This window comes from Magnolia sinica, chromosome 16 (genome assembly GCF_029962835.1).
Source record: "Magnolia sinica isolate HGM2019 chromosome 16, MsV1, whole genome shotgun sequence".
Taxonomy (NCBI): domain Eukaryota; kingdom Viridiplantae; phylum Streptophyta; class Magnoliopsida; order Magnoliales; family Magnoliaceae; genus Magnolia; species Magnolia sinica.
The window spans coordinates 71938262-71950669 of NC_080588.1; the positions used below are offsets into that span (position 1 = coordinate 71938262).

General features: G+C 38.3%; 1 protein-coding gene across 2 annotated transcripts; it reads right to left on the reverse strand.

The window, feature by feature from the left end:
• Window positions 1–2081: 2081 nt before the first annotated feature.
• On the reverse strand, window positions 2082–6459 carry LOC131229421 (uncharacterized). 2 transcript variants are annotated; one of them, XM_058225382.1, is made up of 6 exons: window positions 6042–6459; window positions 3606–3732; window positions 2937–3076; window positions 2754–2813; window positions 2575–2643; window positions 2082–2420 (listed from the first exon to the last, which is right to left on the reverse strand). In XM_058225382.1, the coding sequence occupies exons 1-6, from the start codon at window positions 6240–6242 to the stop codon at window positions 2349–2351; spliced, it is 669 nt and encodes a 222-aa protein (XP_058081365.1). In that variant the 5' UTR covers window positions 6243–6459; the 3' UTR covers window positions 2082–2348. The 2 variants fall into 2 exon arrangements, with proteins under 2 accessions (XP_058081365.1, XP_058081364.1); XM_058225381.1 differs by having other exon boundaries at window positions 2754–2816; window positions 6042–6457.
• Between the last annotated feature and the right edge of the window lie 5949 nt (window positions 6460–12408).

Consider the following 12408-nt stretch of genomic DNA (forward strand, 5'->3'; position numbering starts at 1 on the left):
TTTGAGTCAAGTGGGCTTCGACCAATCGAGCAACACGAACTTTAAATTTAAGACATCTGTACCGACAATAATCATAAAAATAATTCATTTTATTATTATTATTATTATTTTCCAAATGCAATCTGGTGGTTGTGATTGAGATACGGACGACAGGCAACATAAATCCCCCTTTAAAAAGGCTAATCACCACATTGCCGGGTGGTGGGGTTCTAAAGTAGACCGACGAAGAAACACCAGCGGTAGAAAGACTTGAGAGAGTAGAGAAGGAAACGTACGGAGTAGAGCGGAGCATAATAAGCGATGACTGCAGTTAAGTCAAGAGGATAATTTCAAAACTTTCATATTAACAGCTTTCAACAGCCTCACTTGAAATCGGAAACGGATTCGTTGTTGTCAAATGCTGTGGGGTCCACTCTGAGGCATGCGTTTTAGATCCACGCCGTACATCCATTTTTTCCAGTTTAATTTAGGATGTGAGCCCAAAAATGAAGCGGATCTAAAGCTCAAGCAGACCACACCACAGGAAACAGTGTGGGATAATGACGCCGAGCGTTGAAACCTTCCTAGGGCCCACCTGATGTTTATTTGCCATCCAACATCTTCATAAGGTCCCACAGACCTGGATGACGGAAAAACACAAATATCAGCTTGATCGAGAACTTTTGCGGCCCCGGTGAGTTTTTAACGGTGGACATTCAATCACCACTGTTTCCTGTGCTGTGGTCTACTTGAGCTTTGGATCTGCTTCATTTTTGGGTTCATGCCCTAACATGAGCTGGAAAAACGGATGGGCAGAGGGGACAAACAAATACACCACGGTGGGCCCCACGCAATCTGCTTCCCCATCGGGATGCTTTTTTATAATAGCCAGTTGGATAAAAAGTACAGATTTGTTTGAAAAAGACTACAGATTTCCCAACGCGAGTATGATGGCAAGATATCATTTTCTCATCAAAGAATAAGAAATTCCATCTGCTAATTGGGCAATTTAAGTCAACCCCATGATTTTTCAAGTTCAAACTCATTGTCTAGGTTGATGTAAGTGGGCCAGACGCTGATGACGTTGGATTGTGATTTTGCAAGCTGACCCAAGCCAGGGGCCAGTCAAGCAAGGGGCCATGTCGGCTCCAAGCACCAACATCAAAATTTTCAATAGGCCCATCCTAAACCTCCCTCACCAGTTCATAATCCAAGCCAGCCCGTGGACAGCCTTATCTTGGATATAGGACAGGTTTCAAGATGAACACAGGCACTTGCCATGTGGGACCTATGATTCTGCGATCCAGATGGGTTCAACCATTGATAGCGGTTATCTGCAATAATGCATCAGATCAGAAGAACCATTTCACTGTTTGGTCTATTCATCCACTGATTGTAGCACATTCCCTCTTTTCTTAACCATGACTATCTATAGGTCCTATTAGGGTATTCCAATCTGGAATATAATTTTGGGCATGTCCCATTCCCATGTGGGGTCCATCAAATCAATATTCTCTACCACCAGGCCATAGGCCAACATGTATGGGATCATTCACGTTATGATTTCACTTGTCACAAAACACAAGGAGATACTGGATATGAAGGAAATCTATGAAGGTGAGAATCAGCATAACCAAAAACACTAGGGTGGGCAATGACTGAGCTAAGAGAAAAAAGTTCAATCCAAAGTCTAGCGCACACTTATCTTCCGACAACTATAACATTGCAACCGATTATCGGATTCATGCAATAATATGTTGTTGGAAAGCTTTTAATCTTGCAGGCAGTGTTCCAAATAATCAAGCATTGGTGAATGCAGAGCGGGATTGATTGGTTGGATGAGGCCATGGATTGCAAATATAATCATGGCAATGAATTGCCCATGACCGTCACAGGGGTTCGAGGTCAGTCAGTCTGGGGTGCAGCAGGTGCAACACCAATGCGACACCAATGCCGAATCACAGGCTATTATAATGACAAAGCTAACTTAGAGAACCATATGCTTTTTAGCCTATTATCAGATTTTGAAGAAGGGTTTCTACTTTCAAGCACAGATCCCCTCTTCAAAAAAGAAAAGAAAAGGATGCTTACAGCAATGAATATACACCAAAAACACAATTCTTCCAAACACAGTCAAGCAGTGCATTTAGGCAAACATAAGAAAGCCATTAAATGGCTGCCAAGGTCTTGACCAGTTTTACATATCTACATATCAGGACTATCAGGAACCTCTATCAAAAGAAACCCAGTTATCCGTACCATTGAAAAACCACACCAAGGATACATATGTTACAGTAGATAACTACAAGCGGTGAAACGACTCCAGTACCAATCTGTTAGCGACGAATGCAATGCCTCTCCCAAGAAGGTCAATTGCAGACAGTTTTCAGTCTCTTTGCAGCCTGCACAAATCCTACAATGACCTGCAACTCATCCAATTGCTTCAACAAAGGAAAGCAATTGGATTGCACATGATATATCAGGTCAAGCTTGTCAACCTCTATGTAAAAGAGAAACTTGCACGAGTTGGAAATAAGACCAAAAATAAATATTAAAAAAAAAAAAAATGGAAATATCACACGTTCATGCAAGTACCTGAGACATGAAATGCCTCTGAACAACATCGATTAGCTGCTCTTTAGATGGGTTAGGAATGGCATCCACCTGGGTCCACAAATGGAAATTATGAGAACAGGAGAGAAAAAGCTCTGCAACACCTCTTCCAAGTTACTAATGATAACCAATAAAACCAAAGTGCAGTTTAAATAACTCACAAGGTTGAAGTATCGCCAATATCTCCATAGAGCTGTTGGTTCTAGTTTGCTCAAGTCAACCTTCTGCACCAGATGCTTAAGACATTCAATTAAATAAATACAAAAGAACAGATGCTTGCTGATCTCTTTTTTTCCCACAGACGTGGAAGGAAATGAAAAATGTGTAAAAGTATGAGGTCATACTGTTACAACCCGAGCAGGAGAAATGGACCCCTTAGACTGCGAATCAAATGAATGAGACCGGCTCGGGGCTTTGTGAGCTGATCCAATTGTTTTATGTGGCCGATGTCTTGGCCTGTAGTGCTTTTGGACGTCATCAGATGCTGCAAGAATCAGCAATAGCAAATGAGACGTTATAAAAACCAAAAGAAAAAAAAGAAGAACAGAAGAAAGTCAAAGGCAAACCAACAAAGCTTCTAGGAACAATGTAAAGGTTAAAGATGAAATGCAAAAATAGTGTATCCAATGTAACAAGGACAGTTTCTTTTTTAAGGGAATTCCATGTCTGAATAAAACATGAATAACATTGCCAGTGATTCTACTTCTCAAAAAATAAAAGTAAAAATTTGCCCATGATTCTTGTCATAATTTACATCCCATCCATTAACTTTCTTCATGAGATTTGAACTAACCCAGGTATAGTTTTCATAGCCCATGTTTGTCTGATACTACTTTTCTAACAACTTCGGTCCTACATGCATAGCTTGTGAGTTATGCTAGAAACTACCATTTTCATCTATAAAGTATAAACATATAGATTAATCTGCAACTGATGCCACATAAGGCTGCCGATAGAAAAGAAAAATATGCATATGATGCATGCAAAAGAAGTGCCCAGCTCATCAAGCTCACCCATATCTGAACCATTCCACTGCATATTTTCACACTCGAGATCGTCGTCCTCCTCGTTACCAGTCGGAGCCTCAATCACACTAAGGGCATTTCTTTGTAGTTTAACTTCGATGCCATTTTTTAGAACCTGCATTGAAGTGGCATACATTAAGAAACTACACTTGTTACCCAAAAATTACAAGCGGAAAACAGCAACGGATGTCTACAAATGATGAAATTCTGCAATACTTGCAATGTACAACTCAGCACATCAAGACACAAGCAAATGAGAATGATACTACTTCAGGTCACAGATGCGTGATTATGCAGCTCCATCATTTGATACATGAAAAAGCACAGTGCCGAAGAAGTATGTATACATGAGATGAGAAAGACATATCTAAACAGCTTTTTTAGATGCTCGACAGAATACACTAAGCTTTCTGTAGAACCATATTTAGAACCTCAGAAAATTAAGACTAATTCAAAAATCACAAGCACTGACAAAAAAATGATTTACATAGATCACCCATAAAATACAAAAAAAACCCAGAGAGAGAGAGAGAGAGAGAAAAGAAAAAAAAAAATATTGTATTGATATCCTTACTTCTATACAGAAAAATATTACAGTAGTTACAACATATTTTAAAAGCAAACAGGAAATCTAGAATTCTCTTTAAATCAAGAAAGCAAAATAAAAGTAAAATACAATGGAAATGCAATCAACCTTTACAAACCACAAAGAGAGAGAGAGAGAGAGAGAGAGAGAGAGAGAGAGAAATATGATTTTGTAGTTATAAAGAGGTAAGATAATCTGGGTATCTTCTAAATATCAGAACCAACAACCCATTACCTCTTCAATTGCAGCTAAAGCTTATAAGCCCAACATCATTTCTAACAAGAAACAAAAAAGCAGCTTGATATAAATGAATCTCTCTAGCACTCTTCAAATCTTACTCATTTTGACAAGAAGCAATCCAAGATTTTATATAAAGAGGAATCCCAACGGTTACATATAAAACCTTCTTTTCTTCTTTGAAGCTCAATTGACACACACATTCCTAATACCAGACGCACAGAGATAAACCAACCCAAAAGACCCAGAACCATGTAAAATAGGATTGTGAAACAGAAGAGTAAAAAGGGTACATAAATGAAGAAACCTAAGATATTGAGCTTCTATTTTATGGATCATGATGCCGAAGATCCAAACTTGTCCCCACAATTATATACAGATAGAGATCAGAATAGAAACCAATCTTCAAATTCTTAACTATAAAGTGATTTAGATGATTGCTTATGACCTAAGTCCTAAGCCTGGAATGTATGGTAGATGGGCGGTCCACTTTATCTTATCCAGCAAAACACGTCCCTAGAAATTATTTATACATTGAAATGCAAAAGAAAACGAGATTGAACTGAAAAGTTTTGAAGCATGCAATCTGAGCTAGGAAAATATCAGTCTTTCATAACCATATTTTACCAAGTAATCAAAAAAATGAAGGCCTATTTCAAAGAATTTCAAATCAAATCACTACAAAAAAAAAGAATAAGAGTAAAAAGGCTACAAAAATCCAACCAAAGAAAAAAAAAAGCTCATACTTTTAGGAGGAAATCCCATGAATTTTCCAAAATCCCATAAATCATCTAATTTTGTGGATCTTCTGAGATTACTTCACTATTAACCAAAATAGAAATATGTTAAGAGTTAGAAAATAAAAGCAAAACAGGAAAGGAGTCTAACTTCCTTGAGAAATTCAGTAAAATGCAGAAATGGTAAAAGGTAGAAATACAAAGATTTGTCAATAATCTCAATGCTCAAAAAAACAATTGAAAACCCCATCCATCTCCCAGCTCAACCTTTTAACAGTCAACCAAAGGAATGAATTTCAAGAAATTTCAAATCAAAATCACCTACATATCAAACCAACAATGCAGATGTTAGTCAGTCCATAAAGCCCTTAAAATTGATAGACAATTGCCATAATTTTTCCATGCAAAGAAAATTTAAAATAAAACCAACATTAAGGGATCATTTGGTTGCTCTAAAATATCATGAAATCTGTTTTGGAAGACCATAATAATAGTGTTGAAGAATGCTTAGATGCAATTAATATAGACAAAGTCAAAATATAAAAGAAAAAAACTAAACAAAAATTAAAGTGGACAAATCAAAACAAAAGACAATAGGCATAAGGATTTATGTAATTCGATAATATGCATACTCCATAGGACAATAATACAGAGAAACGAAAATATATGCTTATTTCTCTCTCACTTTATAAGGAATAAAAAAAACCCAAATTCTCACAAGAATTATCATCCAACCTAATTATTCCACATTGCCCAAAACCCACTAAGAAAAATAGATTTCAAGCCCCCAAACCCTCCCAAAATCCAAAACCCATTTCATAAATTTTTTTTTAAAAAAGGCCCAGAATTCTAATAAGAAATTACCAGCCAATGCCACCCGCCAAGACCGACAGCCTTCTTCACTACCCCTTGCAGCCCAACCAGCACTGATTTCGTCCGGTTGTTCCCCGTGACTACCACTTTGGTGTGCCGCGGGAGCACCGAAAGCTCCTCCTCGCTGCTCTCCCCGCAGCTCTGAAGCTGAGAGAATCCGCCATTGACGGAACTTTCCACGGCCTCGAGCATTTCTCTCTCTCGATTCTCTATTCCAATTTCAAGTGGGAAAAACCCGGAAAATTGGAGCCGTTAGAGATTTAAATTGCATGGAGATGCAAGATCCGGCATCGAGAAATTCGATTCTTGGGATTTCTCGTCGAGAAAGATAAGAAAATCGGGAGAAAATGACGGGATTTTGGAGGAAAAAAAACACAGAGAAAGAGAGGGGGAGAGAGAGAGTGAGCAGAAATGAGTGAGACTGTCTTTTCTTTGCTTTTTTTTTTCGTTTTCCTGCTCTGAATCCCGACGACTCCAAATGCACCAATGAAGTGGTGCCACGTCAACGGAGAGAGTTCGTTAAGGCTCAACTGCGAGCTTGAGTGGGTTGGAGAACGCACCCCCGATTGCGTCTGGCACGGTCCAGCGCGAATGACAAATACCACGTCCGTGTCGGCAGCGGGTTGCGTGGTGTGACACACACCAAATCGTTACAAAGTTACGTGGGCCTCACAATGATGTATGCTTTATATCCACACTGTCCATTCGTTTTAAGAGATTATTTTAGGAAAGTAACCTGAAAACGAGCAGATCCAAACCTCAAGTGGACCACACCACACAAATCAATATAAGTTGAACGCCTACCATTGAAAACTTCTAGCAGGCCACATAAGTTTTAGATATCAGACTCTGACCAATCAATTTATTAGCAATATAAGTAATAACTAGAATTTAAACAATTGAAAATATTTGTAATATGGATATGTTGGCAATATTCATCGATATATTACTAATGCCATGAATTCTTAATACAGCTGGTGTTATCGTGATATTGGTGTTATTGGTCCAAGCTGGAGATACCTATAATATTATAGATATTTTAATAATATTAATGATAATTCAAACAATAATTATATGATAATCTACGTGATTTTATCGATCAGGAAATAATTATCATGGTAAGCCTTAATAGGCCCTTGGAAGGTTTCAACGGCCAGTATCATTGCGCGCTATCTACCTTAGCCTTTGATCTGCTTCATTTTTGGAATTATGCTCTGAAATAATCTTTACAAAATAGATAAATATCATAGATATAATACATACATCATGGTGGGCCCACAAACTTGGTAATGTCAGCAAACTGGCACACCAAGCAATACACTTCTGTCCACGTCTGCAACCATGGGGTTGCCACTTGCTGAGATTTGATCCAGCCACATGTCGATGCCTAAGATGGGCCATGGACCAAGATTGGGCAATGCCGACACGTTCGGACAAGCACGAGGATGTGGTCGGTGGGTTGGGCCCTGTCGGTAATATGTCTCAACTATTAGGTACACCTTTCAAGCATATTTCGTGTAGGCTATATTTCTTGCAGCGGCTTACCTATCAATTAAATCCAACCATAGTGTCCTTCCACGTACAGAAAGTGACATTGGTAATTAAGGTACAGAGTCACGTAAACTATGTTTAAAAGTTGTTAGGTCAAGTGCATATTTAATAATATTTAATTGCATCACATGACACCATTAAATCTTGCCTTGCTGGGTGGACAACTTACCTTTCAATTTATGAAATGAAATTTTATTTTCTACGGTGGACCCTAGACATGATACGTGCAATTTGTGTTTCGTAGAGAACTAAAAAGACCGGTAGGATAATTCACTTGAATATTTATCGCACTTGATTTCACAACTCAAGAATTATGTGGCCGGAGCTTTTATGAGATTTATCTTGATGCGTGCTCATTTTAATCATTGAACTAATAATCAAAATCATCCAAAAACCTATGCAAGTCAAGCCACAAGAAATACTTCGAATGTAACTCGCTAGAAGCTTCAAGTATAATGTTTTTGCAATAGCACATTATGTTATTTTTTCTTTCCTTTTATTTTTATTTAAAAAATAAAAATTCACAGCACTCACTCACACACCTGCGCACTCATGTCACCCTGAGTTCTTAAACCCATGATCTCATGTAGAAACTCTTGTAAGTTGACAGCCGAGCAATAAGGTTGCAAGCAGCTCATTAGGTGTTGAATAATCCTTATGCATAAGATGAAAGCCCAGCAATGAGTGGTGCATCTGATGCATGGCATAGATTTTATTAGGGGTATACATGAATCGAGCTAGCTTGATTAGCTTGCTCGGCTCGACTCGAAAAAGCTCAATTCATCTCGGTTCGAAGCTGAGTTATAGTTGAGCCGAGCTAATTTTTTGAGCTCGAAAATGAGTTCGAGCAGGCCCCAGCTTGACTCGATTTAGATCAAATTGAACTCAAATTGAACTGGTTCGATGACTTGGTTACTCTGTCATTGATGTTGTTCACCAAGTGTTTGATAAAATGACTCAACGGAATGTGGCTAGTGACAAGAAAAGTATGTACATGGAACAAATATCATTTTTTCTTAGTTTTTCTTGATTTTTATGTTGCTTATAAGGGTTTGTTTGGGAGCGTGGATTTGTAACCCCCTGGATTCGGAACCCTCTGAATTAGAAACCCCCTGGATTTGCAATCCTCCAGCTGTGTTTGGCACCCTGGAGTGTGAATCAACTTTAATCCAAAAGTACTGATCCCTAGTATATTTACAGAGATTTGAATTTAATTACTGATTCAACTTTAATATCCTTAATTAGTGAGATATGTAATTTTTGATACAATGGTTGTGATAAGCCCGCTGAAATATATGCTTTGCTCGAAAATGGTGAAATTTCAAGTCTCGGATGGGCCACAAACACAAGATCATGTTTGAGTGGCTAACCAACGATTTTTAATCGTTGATTTACATAGACAATGTTTGGACGGTGCTGGACAATGTTTGAACGGTGCTGATTTACATGGATAATGTTTGGACGGTCCTGATCATCATTAGTGGGCTACGTGCCCAATAGAATGATAGTGTGTAGTGACACACATGTTACATCTGTGACTATTGAAATGATTTTAGGTGTAATCCAAGCTCTCACCGTAGATTACAAACCCCCTCAAAGAGGGGATTGGAAACCCCCTAGATTTGCAACACCCAGTTGCTTAAACAACCAGGGGATTGGAAACCCCCTCCAATCCCTTCCAATCCCCTCCAATCCATGGAGCCAAACAACCCCTAAGGTGTTTGATAAAATACGCTTTATTTTATTTTATTTTATTTTTATCGATGCACTCTCACTCACACACCCTACACATGCCCGCCCACTCATGTCACGATGAGTGCTTAAACCCATAACCTCATGTTGAAACTCTTGTAAGTCAACCACCAAACCATAGGGTCGCAAGAAGCTCATTGCGTGTTTAATAATCCCCATGTACAGGATGAAAGCCGAACAATGAGTGGTGCATGTGATGCATGGCATAGATTTTATGCACCCTAAGTTGTTTCTCATGTTTTATTGTTTTAGTGAAATGGAGCTTGACACATGCAATGAAGAAAATGTCACTTGCCATAATGGGGAGAAAACGAGCTAACATGTGTGAGGTCCACACCGTTCATCAGATGCATCAACCATTCTTATAACTTGATCTCAAGAATCAAGATGATCGAACACTCAGGTTGACCGCCCTATAAAATTATATATGAAAACCTCTAAATTAACGTAATATGGGTCACCTGAGTTTTGGAATACGGTGACTTTTAGGTAATTCTTTTAACCTGATGACGGATATCGGTGAATGGATTGGATTGCAATGCATACGAACACCATGGTGGGTCCAACATACAACTAACTATGGGCATCCCATGCCAGAAATTTTCTAAGGCTGTGTCCCACCTGATTTCTAGATGGTCAAGATTGTTCGGCTCCAGGGCTAACATTATGCAATGTATCTGATGGACGGAGTGGATCTCATGAAAGTTCCACCCACGTGGCTCTCAATGCACGAGGCACCCAGCGCGAGTTACACCAGCGCGACTCACTTACCAGTGGTGTCAGTTACACTTGTGCGAGGTGCCACCGAATTTATATATCTCCAATCCAGCTTTTACATTCCACCACGATAAACACTCTGATACTCGGTTAGAGTGCGACGTATGATACTCATGCGGTTAGAAACTATTAAAAAATTGCATACGTGGCATATAATCATTTCAATTAAACCGTCCAAATTAAGTGATCATCTAACAATTAGACCACTGGACGCTTATTCGATGAATAGAAACGAAAAAATAATAATAATAAATCCAATGGCTTTATTTAAGAGGACAAAAAGTTTTAGGATTGGTCAAGCAATCTAAAATTTGGAATTTAACTTATCAGCAGTGGGCTCCACAATTTAGTAGGTTTAACTTTAGTTAATATTTTACACGTATCTAATTTCTAAGAGCCCGTGTATCATGTGTTATACGCTACCAGAGTATCAATGACTTCTCTCATTACATCAGCTGGTTACGCCTGCAGTCAAACCGTTTCGCCACTCCGATGGGAGTAGATAAGGTGCGGCTCCGGCCTTAACCAGCACAGCGTGGCACTGACTGTGGGGCCAACCTTGATGTATCTATTGCATATCCGCACCATCCATCCATTTTTAAATCTCATTTTAGAGCTGGTTTTAAAAATTAAGCATATTCAATCTTAGGTGGACCACACCACAGGAAATATATTGACCATTAAAAATCTTCTGTGGGCCACAAAAGTTTTGGATGCAGCTGATTTTTTTTTCCTTAATCCAGGTCTGTGTGACCTTATTACCAAGTTGGATGACCAATAAACATTACAACGGGCAATAAGGTGGGCCTTGGGAAGTTTTTAATGGCGAGTGTTCAATCACTAACGTTTCCCATGGTGTGGTCCACCTGAGATTTAAATCTGCCTCATTTTTGAAACCATAGCCTAAAATGAGCTAGAAAAGCGGATTGACGGCATGGATATATAATACAAGGTGTGCACCATGGTCAGGTCCGCGCCATGTTGGATGAGGTCGGGGCCGCACCTATTCCACTCCCTCGTCCAACTCGCCAAGGTGTATAATTTCAGATTACTAAGATAGAATATCTAAGCAGTTTCAACCGTCCATTAGAAATGGACAGACGGGCCCGCTGTGATCAGATCGTTCAGTACCGACTGTTAGGTTACGCCCATCTTCAGTGGTTCCAGCCGTTCAGCTTGAGGTCGATAACTGCCACGTGAACAATGGCTGCATGCATGAGTGTAGTCGTCACACGCTTGCGAGAGGACTAAAGTTCTTGCATGCGCCTGACCCGTGAGTTCCCTTTATCCTTCAGCCGTGCATGCCAAACGACGGAAATGGAAAAAGAGAAAGGGTTTTCCTTTTCTTTCAGCGGGGACAATTTCTTCACTTGTAAAATAAAAGAAGGAATGGTATGGAAAAGAATCATTGCAGTTTTCTATTATTTAAATTATTATTATACAACTGAGGGTTTGTTTGGAAGTTTGTATTTTGAATGTACCGTATTCTATATCACAAATCAAGAATCTAAGGTTAATTTGAATCCTTAATTGCGTTTGGTAGCCTATAATTAAAATACACTGAAATTTAAAAATAAAAATTCAATGAATTCTGTAATATATTTATAGAAATATAAATTTGAATACTAAATTAACTATAATATTTTTATTTCACGTATATATGTAATATTTGATGGAATGATTGCATCACGACCATTAAAATGCATATTCTAATATAAATGATGAAAATTTGTGCCTTGGATGAACCACAGGCATAGGATAATAAATGAGCAAATTGCTGGTAATATAAAGCCATTAATTTAAGGGGTTAATGTTCGGATAATTTGAATCATTCTACTGGCATAGTTTTAACAATGCATGTGATGATTTATTTATTTAATTATTTTAGAGTAACATTAGCATGTCACATATATAATGAATTAGTAACCTAGTGACATCTTTATTACATGTGTGACTCTTTTATTTTTAAAAGAAGCTATAAGGAATATTATATTCCAAATTGTTGGGAAATTTTTAAAAACATAATAAACTTTGTACTTCCAATAACTCTAAATCTACGTTTGAAATGACTTTTAGATTTTAAATGCACTCAAAGATACTTAAATTCATCTTATCAGATATTTCTGAAGGGCTTAGTTGTTTAGTCAATTATCCCAATAATGCAAAGTAAATGTGTTGTAACGCCCTAAATTTCGAGAGTCAAGTAAAGCTCTACTCTTGAGATCCACGACATCACTTATGCAATATGAATAATGATGATTAAATTTTGTCCATATTA

Excerpts from the sequence above, each read along its gene's own strand:
- LOC131229421 (XM_058225381.1), bottom strand. The coding sequence starts at position 6,242 with ATGCTCGAGGCCGTGGAAAGTTCCGTCAATGGCGGATTCTCTCAGCTT. Across the intron at positions 3,733-6,041 it reads TTGGCGGGTGGCATTGGCTG|GTTCTAAAAAATGGCATCGA; the intron begins GTAATTTCTTAT and ends ACTTCAATGCAG. Across the intron at positions 2,421-2,574 it reads AGAGGCATTTCATGTCTCAG|CAATTGGATGAGTTGCAGGT; the intron begins GTACTTGCATGA and ends CCTTTGTTGAAG.